This window comes from Typopeltis vanoorti, chromosome 5 (assembly GCF_054136105.1).
Source record: "Typopeltis vanoorti isolate ZY-2024b chromosome 5, IOZ_Tvanoo_1.0, whole genome shotgun sequence".
Taxonomy (NCBI): Eukaryota; Metazoa; Arthropoda; class Arachnida; order Uropygi; family Thelyphonidae; genus Typopeltis; species Typopeltis vanoorti.
The window spans coordinates 74,039,562-74,051,581 of NC_143553.1; the positions used below are offsets into that span (position 1 = coordinate 74,039,562).

General features: G+C 33.7%; 1 protein-coding gene across 4 annotated transcripts in view; it reads left to right on the plus strand.

Annotated features, from left to right (window-relative positions):
- The window catches only part of LOC150106534 (uncharacterized), a 355,589-nt gene that overhangs the window by 195,402 nt on the left and 148,167 nt on the right, over positions 1-12,020 (plus strand). For all 4 annotated transcript variants that reach the window (XM_090393178.1, XM_090393180.1, XM_090393177.1 and 1 more), the window contains exon 6: positions 11,332-11,411. In XM_090393178.1, the coding sequence (XP_090249304.1) occupies positions 11,332-11,411 (80 nt within the window). The remainder of the gene's footprint in view (positions 1-11,331; positions 11,412-12,020) is intronic.

Sequence of the window (12,020 nt, forward strand, 5' to 3'; positions counted from 1 at the left end):
GTCGGAATAAAAAGGTGCTAACTAATGAATCACATGTACCCCTCTCACAGAAACTAGGCTGTGTAGATACAAGCAAAACCATATATTGCACCTGAAACACGGTATCTAACTAAAACGCTTGTCTAATTTTTCAATTACATGAAATAAGTATTTGTTAGATTGCATTTGAAATTCTCGATGTCATTATGACAGATCACAAAGGCTTACTTGAAACAAAATTCTACCACGAATTGAAACATGCCATATAATGCTTGTGTGAGTTCCCCTTCCAGCTCAAACGCAAACAAGGCAATAAAAATCAACCAAGGGTTGAAACTTTGTGTGATTAGAGGCCCCCCCCCCGGTAATGAGAAGTTCTGTCGGAACGATAAACGACACCCCGTTGTGAATGTCTTAAAACTAAGAAATATATAGTGAATGTTGTTATGACAGATGCTATGGAATTCGGTTGAAGAGAATTAGCATTTCAACTCAAAAATTGTCGGTTCCATTTGTCTTTAAAGGGTCGCGTGATCTTTTGGTAATACCACACCAATAGAATTCATGGCTTCATAGCTGCTCTCTCCTGTAAAACAAAATTTAACTTGTACGTATTGTAACAATTAAAAAAAAAAAAAAAAGGTTGAATAATTTATAAGTGTATAAAAGGATACCATATGTAAATCGTCGAGGTGCCAGCAAAATTCTCGGGCGTGCCATAGGTTCGCCACCTGTGTTGTACGATATTGTTATATATCTTAGAGTAGTTTCAAATACTACCGCTCTAGCGCTACGATCTTATTTCGCTTACTACAACAATAGTTGGTTGTAAAATGATATGCATATATTTTTCTATATAATAATATTTTTTAATATAATAATTATAATATTAATTTATATAATAATTTTAAAAAAATTAATTTTATTTTTTCAATTTTTTGCGCTTTGCGGGGGCCCTGTGCCACCGCACAGGCCCTGCTTTTCTCCTAAAATAAAATGATTGCTAATTTTCAAGGTTCTTAGTTCTTTATTATTAACTGGATTTAACACTTCAGATTTGCTAAACACCTATTGAATAAAACTATATATAATAAAATAAATAAAATGCTACAGTAGATCGAATTTGGATTCTAATAATTCTCGTAATAGGAGGGGGAAGTGATTCCCTGCATTACGGTTGTGCCACAAGAAACTGAAGAGACAGGGGATCTTGGTGTGTTATTGCTGGATAAGAATATAAAGTTCAAAGGTCACAGCAAAAGTTGCAAATACAACTCAGAGGATAATTGCTATGTTGAAGCGAACCATGACATGTAAGGATAAGTAATTTTGCCTCTTTATAAGACCACCTGGATTACTGTGCGCAGATTTGGTCTCCCCGGTTCCAAGGGGATAAAGAAGCTGTGGAAAGGGCAAAGAAGAGTTACATAGATTATATTCGGATTATGGGATTTAGATTATGAGGGCAGATTGCAGACTCTGGTTAACAGGAGAAAGAGGGGTGATAGAGATCTATAAATTTTGAATGTGTGTGTGTTATAGCATTTCAAATGATGAAAATTTTCGTTATAAGGAAGGCGGGAAGAGAGCCGGGGCATCCATGGAAGTTAAGGTTGTTCTCAGTCAAGAAAGGGGTAAGAACTAGGTTTTTCTCCCAGAGAGCAGTGAGTGAGTGGAATTAATTCCCCTTAGGGGTAGTGAGTGCATCTAGTATTAATGAATTTAAGGGAAGGTATGAGAGCTGGCTTGGGTAATTTACAGTCGATGAGTCCTTGACTCCCTGGAGGTCTCAGATAATAATAATTACTATCACTAAGAGTCACTGCCGTATCTTGATGTATGTAAGAACTATTTTCAGCAGTGATGGATGCTTTGGAACGCTAAGCGAACGGCCAATATTTAATAAATGCCGTTGCACATTATAGCAAGTCTTAGTCACCTGTCATAATCCGATCATCAGTTATAACTGATTCACAGCTATTAATCTACAATTTCAAAACCGGATAGCAAAAGTTTGTTAAAAGGTCTGTGAGTCTTATTTTGTCTATTCCTGGAGTGGTCTTTGGTTTTAGCTGTAAGAGTGCTTCTTTCAGATCCTGTTTTGTTACAGGTGGAAAATACATAGTTTGTTATTGACTTTGTTTTTTGTTGTTGTTTTTTTTTTCTCCCATTGTGCATCGTTTTTTAAATACCGAAAAGTTAAAAATTGTGCTAATTCCCGAAATCTTCAAAGTTGTATATACCGGTATGTGTATTACGAGGGGACTGGACGAATATACCTTCCCAACGTCAAAAATGTGTGTAAAACATATGAATTAAAGTTGGAAAAATATGAAAGATGACCGAATTTAATTATCACTGCGTATATCTGGGTGTTCTGTTGATAGGCTGGCGATGTTTGAATGTGCAATAAAATAGACAATACATAATCCATTAATTATTATATAAAATTCAGTGTACCATGAGATTGATTTTGAATATTTCATTTTCCCCCTTCTCATTTAATAAATTTACTATTTTTATGTTTATGATATGCAGATGTTCCTCTTGGCCCGGTCTGAGGGCAACGTGTTTTTAAAGTATGATTCACGATGTAATAAATTAGTCACTTTAACTGCATTAATGAATAAATATAAGGATGATATGGGAGCACATTTTTTTTAAGACGATGTTCTTCATTTCTTTAATTTCTAAAGAAGAAAATATCTCGAACCCTGTAGCTATGTTAAGATTTTAATAGTCATATAAATATCTGTTTTCCAAGATGGAAACGAGTCTAAAAATCTTTTTTAACTATGCTCGTTTGTTGTGGCAATTGGAGAAACTCATTTTCTTTGCTTACAATAGAGAATTATTTTTAAATTGATTCGTTAGTGTTAAATATTACCATTTTAAGTATAACTTATATTAAATATTACCCGTTTTAAGAACGCCAGACTGCCTAAGGGAAGAAAGGTGAGTCATGAAGTGTATCAAATGCCTGGAGGATTTATCGTCCAACGGAAATAATATAACTTGTACGATATGCAGTAGGATTCTACACTTAAAATGTGCCGGCTTTTCAGAAACAACCGGGCAACATAAATACGAATCCGATGTAACACGCGAGAAATGGAAGTGCGTACTCTGTAGGAAGAACAAAGAAACGCACCTAAAGCAGCCACCTACGACGCAGCCGATTATACCGGAGGCAAAATCAGACGACGAACTGAACAGACAAAAAAATGCAGGTGAGTCCTATAATTTCAACTCTTTAAATATACTAATATACTAATAGGAAACGGTCTAGAGACCATAAAAGCCTGCTTAGTAGACCTTGTGCAAGAACTCTTTAAGAAACAGAACGAACAAATAACAAAAAAATCTAGCGAATATGAAGATTTGTTAAAACATAATAATTTAGCAGTTATAGAAGTGTTGCAAATGGTAAAAGACATTAAAATGAGCATTAACACACTAAATGACAGGCAACACAATTTGATGAAAGAGACATCCGAACTCTGACAAGAACTTAATTCTCTAAAACTACAATACGAACGTTTAAATCAGCAACAACATAAAAAAAAGATCTTGTCATAAACGGTCTTCCTGAAACTGCACCTACAGAAAACCTCAGAGACATGGTTTTAAAATTAGGCCATGTAATTGATATCCCCCTACAGCTTAACGACATTCAGACCGTAAATCGGATTCCTAGGAAAAGCAAAAACCAAGGCTCGCCACGACCTGCACCAGGTCGTGGCGAGCCTTGGTTTAATTCGTCTTAAGAGCAAGTCCGCAAGAGACAATCTCATAAAAGCCAGCAGGCAGAAAAAACCAGTTGCCAAGGACTTGAACGCACAGCAAGACAATACACCAATCTTCCTATCCGAATAATTAACACCATTCAACCAGAATCTGTTGTACCAAACAAGAAAAGCAAAAATGGAAAAAAATTACCAATTTTATTGGACCAGCGATGCCAAGATATTCATAAGGAAGTCGCAAACTTCAAAGCCGATACAAATTAAAAGCACAGAAGACATAGAAAGGCTGCCACTGTGAAGAAAAAGGCCTCCTAAATAGTTCAAAAAGAAGCCCACAATAAAAAAGAATGTGAACCATCAAGACAGATGCAATAACACAGGATATATCGACAATTTCACTTTGATCAGACCTTTCAGATCATTCATTTGACCTCCCAAAGATCTGCCTATTTCCAACACAGCAACCAAATCAATAACAAATATATATATATATAACCAGTATCACCCTCAGATAAGCTAATTACAAAGCTTCGAGGGTGTAGTTGAGTTGCATCCCAGTAGTAGTATTTATCTAACATTATTCATTTCACATTCTGTAATGAATTCTAGTAGTAAACAGAAAATGTGATAATAATACTTCAGTTATATATTTAAGCTTAAAATTATATATTTAAATTAAAAAAATTATTATTATGTAAACTGCAACATAAGTAATATTGTTTAACTTGTGAGTTAAGTGTAAAGTATTACTATGATTATTATTAATAATACACACTTTTTACTCTTGTGTCAATGAGAAATTCTGCAAATGATAAAGATATTAAGAGTAATTATAATTCTTACTGAACCATTTTGCAAGAAAAAGTTGCATTGTATATATTAGTATATATACAATGCAACTTTATAATATTAGTATATTATAAAGTTGCAACCTAAATATTAGTATATTCATGTAATTATTTGAGAGATAATAAACTATTATTAAGAAAAAAAAAATTGATTAAACTCAGTAAAACAAATTAGCGATTTGTATTTAGGATTGCCAACTGTCAGAACCAGGCCTGATTCTGAGGTTTTTTTTTTTTTTTTTTCACTTTTTTTTATGGTGTGGGGAGACAGAAATATTTTGCCCTCGTTTTTATTTAAACCACAACACATACAATAATAATGATAGAAACATAATAAATAATTTGAAGAGAAATCAAAAATAAAAATTCGCAAAAAAAATTAAATGCACGTGAGGTACAGCTACATGAGTATCATAACATCTTAGTCATTCTTAAAGTTATTTTTCGGCGTTGTACATGTCCTGGGCTAAAAAAAAATTGGCACCTTAATCGCATTGGATTGAACAATAATTAAATAATACATATAATTAATTAAATAAATTTCAGTGCAAAAAAAATTATTTTAAAATATATCGACATTGCACATTTTTATTTAATTCATCAATATTTATAATATAATAGTTTATTTGTATTTATAAAAATACAATAGAAAAAAGGTACTCGGTTCTTAAGCACCCTTCGATCAATGGTGCTCCAGGGCTATAGCCCATTTCGCCCAATGAATAAGGAGGTCCTGTATGTGTCATATAATGCGTATTTAAACATTTTAATATACATATGTGATATTCATACGCAGTAACGAAGCTGGAGTTAACTTCTAGGCTGCATGTTCTGAAATGCAGTATGAAAATTATGATTATAAAATACAAAGCTAATTGATTTCATTGCCAACTTTATTAGTAAAGAATTTTGGAATATAAAACATTAAAATAATGACTCATAATTAACAGTTTACTTAATTTGTTTAGCCCGTAAAATAATTCTGGTAGAGCAAAGTCTGTGTTTGGGATTGTTAGCAACCCCTTTCTAAGACATGAAGAATATTTTAAGGACTTTTCAATTGAAAGTGAATTAGCAGGTCTCATACAAAGACACGAGACAGGCTAATATGATACATGATTTTTCAACCTCCCTGTTTTTCAACCTGTGAAAACCGGGCAGACCAGCCAGAGAACTCTCTCACACAGAGCAAGCCGGGTTGGGGATTGATGTAGTATGGAGTGGTCTCCTGTGACCAGTCATGGATCCTTTCTCAAAAAACAATATTTTTAATCAGCTATGCATTATAACAATTTTTGATAAAAGCAGAATCTAGGTGTCGGTTTCTTCTTTTAGCGATGTGTTGCCTGAGATAATACTTTTTGCTCAGCATATGCTTCATTGTTGTGATTAGACATATCTTTTTTTTGCATCCAACAGCATGTTATGTATTATTTTTCAGCTGAAATTACTATCTGATTATTTTGTTATAAGAATTAAGATGAGAGGGGAATAATGTTGCTCAATTTGCATGACAAAAGTGTGCAGTGTATTATGAGATACTGAAGCAGTTGATGCAAAATATACAAGCCTCTATATACAAATGGATTAGTCATGAAGGTACTTCATACACATACTTTGTTTGCTTAGGTAAAGGATTAAAACAAGAATATAATTTCTTATCTAGCATAATTAAATTTGATTGATGATTTTAGCTGATTGAAGAAGGAAAGAAATAGCTCCTATCCTTCATGGGTGTATGACCACACTAGGAATTTGCAGTAAATCAGAACAAATAATTCTTTATTTATTAGAGTTCCAGCAGCAGACAAGAAACCGAAGAGATAAGGGATCTTGGTGTATTGGTGGATAAGAATTTAAAGTTCAAAGGTCACATAGCAAAAATTGCAACTACAACTCAGAGGATAATTGCTATGTTGAAGCGAACCTTGACATGTAAGGATAAGGAAGTAATTTTTCCTCTTTATAAGGCTTTGATAAGACCACACCTGGATTACTGTGCCCAGATTTGGTCTCCCAGGTTCCAAGGGGGATAAAGAAGCTGTGGAAAGGGTGCAAAGAATGGTTACAAAGATTATATCTGGATTATGGGATTTAGATTATGAGGACAGATTGCAGACTAGTTAACAGAAGAAAGAGGGGTGATATAATAGAGGTCTATAAACTTTTGAGTGGGTGTTATAGCATTTCAAATGATGAAATTTTTCTTTATATGGAAGGCGGGGAGAGAACATGGGGGGGGGCATCCATGAAAGTTAAGGTTGTTCTCAGTCAAGAAGGGGTAAGAGCTATGTTTTTCTCCCAGAGAGCAGTGAGCAAGGGAAATTATTTGCCCTTAGGGGGTAGTGAGTGCATCTAGTGTAAATGAATTTAAGGGAAGATATGATAGCTGGGTTGGGTAATTTACAGCCTCCCTCGATGAGTCCTTGACTCCCTGGATGTCTCAGATAATAATAATAATTTATTTTGAGAATTCAGAATTTTGTTGATAGTATTTTGGCTGTAACCATTTTTTTAGGAAGGTATTGCTGATAACTTTTAACAGTGGCGCACTCAGGATTTAATCTTGGAGCGGGGGCCCAAGCACTCAAGATTTAATCTTGGGGTGGGGGGGGGCGAGTTGAGTAGACGATTTACGAATAGACACTACGCATTGCACATGACCAATGACTTGAGCATCTGCAGTGATTGCCAATACATAACAAGTAGTATAGAAATCCACATAAATAAAAAAAAAAAAAAAAAAAAATAGAATTTTAATTAGGAAAAGATTTTTGGAAAATTTTCTAGTGTTTATTTCCTTTCTCTTTTTGGGGGGAGCCAGGGCCCCTTGGCCCCCTCTCTGGGTGCGCCACTGACTTTTAATTCATCTTTAAGTGCTTGTTCATTGGAGCAAATCTTCAAACCCTGTTTTTAGTGTATTTAGTAAATGACATATTAAATATAATAACTATGGTCAAGCTGGTCTTTCTGATTATGCCCTGAACACTTTACATAGAATTGATTGGAAACGCATCACACCAAAACATGGTATGAATGTAAATTTAAGGAGGCATGTAAGATTCTTAACAATCACCCTAATATTAACAATAATGATGGTCTAAAAATCCCAAGCATATGGAAGGCATATTATACCCACTTAATCTTTCTCTCTAAGAGTTAATTATAAATAGGACCATAGATAATCCAGGATCCTAAATCTAATATAACAATCGTTTATATTAGATTTTGTTATATTAGAATAATTACGCTTGGACTCGCCGAACTTTATATATTTTCTATATTCGGCATGAAATTCTTTGAGTTTCTTATTCAGCTATGAAACAATATGGGATGTAATATCCCTTAACTTAAATAACAATTGTCATATTAAATTAGGACATCATTTTTACTGTAACAAAACTATCTATGTGAAAGAATGTTTCTCTGATGTTGTCTTAAATAGAGTATAGCTTTGATTTATTTATTGTAATTTTATTTTATTTTCACTAGAGGTCAGGCCAGTAGAATAACCGTTGATCAAATCATTGTCTCCTCAGCATATTGTGTTGAATGTAATTTAGCTTATGTGTGTGTGTGTGTGTGTGTGTGTGTGTGTGTGTGTGTGTGTGTATATATATATATATACTCCAGATGATGACCTTAATATGAAGGTTGAAACATTGGGAAATTAAAATAATTATTTATAACACAGTTGTAGAGTCCATAATTTGTGTAAAATTGGACAGACACATAAAAAATAAGTGGAACAGTGAAGTGCACTGGAAGAACTAGATCTTCCTTTACTAAAAATGATTATAAATGTGCAGTTAATTAAAAGATTGTTATTCTGTAAAGAACTGCAACCATACAAAATGAACCCTTACTTCAAAGGTTTGATTGCCCTACCATTTTCAAGCATGGAGAAAATTTTGAAGTCAGAAAATACACATATCTTTTAGGTCTAAACAAACTTTCATGTTTTGAAGTTCTTTAAAAACCTGCATCCACTGAATTAAAAACTAGAAGTTAATACTGTATGGTGATTTTGTGGAGAAATTACATAAGTAAAACTGGACGAACTCTAGAAATGCATAGCACAAACATATGGAAGATGTATTCAAAAGGACATCATAGTCAAGATTCTTCCTAGCCACCAAACCTAAAGATGAAATAAGTATTCTTAATTTTGTTTGTTCTCTATCCAACCCACGGTGCTAATGTAATATAAGTTTTCAGCCTTTCATGAGTGGTATTTGCATTAAAAAATCTAAACGATTAAAACAAATTGTTTAGATTTGTCTTTTCTTTTTTCAGAAAGCAGGGGGTGTGATATATTGGGTATAGAAGTACAGTTTTTAAGTTATTGGGTAGCTGCTAGTAGAATAAGAGAGTGTAAAAGGATGTAGAAACGGACATGAATACTGATATTTTAGCCTTAAAAAAGCGAGGGTTTTATTGATCTCATAGATATTGCCTACACATCCCACTGGTATTTGTGCAGTTTGCATAGATTTTTGCTATAGTCTGCATTACTTTGGCATAACTTCATCAAAATCTAATTTTGTGTGTATGTGTTTGCTTCTATGTATCATTATTAATGCAGCACATATCCATAGAATCAAATGACTCATTTCAGCAAGTTCATCCAAAATGTCACAATAACTGTCATACTACATCTTAAATTTATACGTAGGCTGTTCAATAAGTAATAAGACTATATTTATACAGAAAACAGATTACCTTTAATCGTCATCATTTACATGGTCTTTTTCGAAGTAACTACCGTGAGACACGATGCATTTGTCCCAACGTTGCGTCCACTTCTTAAACACATGTGAAAGTCCGTTTATTTGAGAGTTCTTTCAAAACCGCCTCCGCAGCTTTTACACATGCTTTGTTGCTTTCGAAATGGTGGCCTCTTAGTGGTTTCTTGAGCTGAGGAAACAGCCAGAAATCGCACTGTGCGAGATCAGGACTGTATGGAGGGTGTGGTAGGATATCTGTGTTGTTCTTCTGCAAAATGTCCACTACACAACCAGCAATATGTGGCCTTGCAATATCGTGGTGCAATAAGAAACCATTCTTCAGCAATGGACGCTTCCTTTTGACGTGCTTGATGATAATTGCTGCTGTGTTGATCATTATCTCTGTGATGGACGTTGAAGGTCTTCCCTCACATTCAAGATCTTCCACATTTTGCCTTCCTTCCTTAAAAGTTTTATGCCAGCGAAAAACACTTGCCCTCGACATTGCTTCATCGTGGAAAGCTTTGCGTATCATGTTAAAAGTGTCCTATGCTGATTTTTGCAAATGCACACAAAATTTAATCGCATAACGCTGTTCCAAGGATGCTTTCATTTCGAAGACTGGTCGCGCCGAAACAAGCTTGCGTTTAGTCACGTGACACTCTGGCACATCAGCCCGTATATGCCATCTATCAACCTCTTTTGTTAATACAGACAGCAACATTTCTTTATTCCACAGAAATTAGTATTGTGATGAGTGGTTTTACCACAGTAAAATTAGTCTTATTACTTATTGAACAGCCCACGTACATAGAGAGAGGGGAGGGAGGGAGAGAGAGTTGTCTATAAATTTAAGATGTAGTATGACAGTTATTGTGGCATTTTGGATGAACTTCTTGAAATGAGTCATTTGATTCCACGGATAGTTACATGTTTTAATGTATGACATGTAACTATACTTCAGATAGGATTTTTGTTAATATTGCCAGCATTCTGTTTTGTATTATTATTATTTTTTTTCTTTATGGTTTGATGATTAAGTATGGAGATATTGCAGTCCTGTTTGACATTCAGTTAAACGTGATTTTGAAGAATGGATGGTGGATCAAATATAAATACAGTAGTATTATTACATCTGGGTCGTATATTGCATCTGTTACATTTATAAATAACATATTGTAGAGTTTTGTTTTCTTAAGGTTTGCAGTTTTTAACTTGTGGCAAACACAGTTTTGTAATTCGAATGTTTGAGAATATATTTTGATCCATTTGTAGATGTCCCGAATATATGGAAAAATTTTGTCTCTTTTGGGAAAAGGGAATATGCTTTGTGGCTGAATGTATAGCTGTGAATGTCCAGGGGTGGCGAGTTTCATAAACCCAAAAGCTGCATAGGATGCTTTTCAGATGTTCGCTGGCCACGAGATATTTTCTAAATAATTTAAATATGTCTGTGGAAAAAAAAAAAAAAAAAAAGTATCATGAATGTTTGTCTTTTATGATAAACACAATAAAAACCAAACCTGCCTCAAAAGTCGAGAGCTGGGATCTGCCCACTGCTGACTTAGTTAATCAGCAATATCCATAATAGCTTATAATTTCTCAATTTAATAAGAAATTACACATCTTAATTTGTTGATAAGTATTTGTAAACATTAGTAAATTGCATTAATATGACCAATCTTAAATAGTAATGATAATAGGATGAGAAGTATAAATCTAATTTTTAATTTTTGGGGGTTTGTAGTATAGAGGCAATTCTTGCTTAATGAGTTCCTGCTGACATGGAGGCATGATAACACACTATGATTCTATTTGAACCATCTGTCATATTTCAACAGCCTACATTCATATTTCTAATGAGAAAGTAGTCATTATTTTTCTCTCGTTTTAGCAATCTGCCTAAGCCTTATATACCAGGCAAGTTTTATCTTAATCTTCAAATTTATATAAATAAATTAATTAAATAAGTACTAGTTTATACTGAGTTAGTTTATTTTTGGTGATAAAACCAATTTTTATATTTCTTAGGGCACTGTAGAGGTGAGTAGTGAGGTGGCTTTCTGCTTAGCAGCTCTAGTACTTCAGGCAACTCATGGAGATTACATAGAGTAAGTAATGATTGTGTAATTACTTACTCAAATTCAGATTCTCTTTGTTATTGATTGATTATTTTGTACTTCTATAACTGTAGAAGGTATATTGAGAATATAAGTTGAGAAGAAGTTGCAAGTCTGGGATATCTTACAAAATGTGGAAATTGCAGTAACTTTATGATCAACTCATTAATTTGTTGTACTATTTTAATTTTGATATTGACATCTTTGTCTGAAGTGAACAAATAAATGAAATCAATAAAATAAATGAAACCAATAAACCTCCAATTCATTGATCCTTGAATGACTTGGTGTTTCATCTGACTTATGGTATAGCATAACGTAATTGTGCTCCAATAGCTAGCGATATTTATATAAAATAGAATGTTTACATGAGATTTGCTGGTCAGTTATTTTACCAGCAAATTGCTCTCACACTGTGGTTGAATAATTGATGGATTACTGTAGTTTAAATTTTCTAATATCTGTTTATAAAGGACATCCAAAATTTCTTCCAATTAGCATAACCTCTTAGTCTCTTGTAATCAGATTTGGTAATAATTTCTTTTCTTAGTTTGGCATTTTCTGATCTTCAACTTTATAAATTTCTGTGTAATGCTTTAC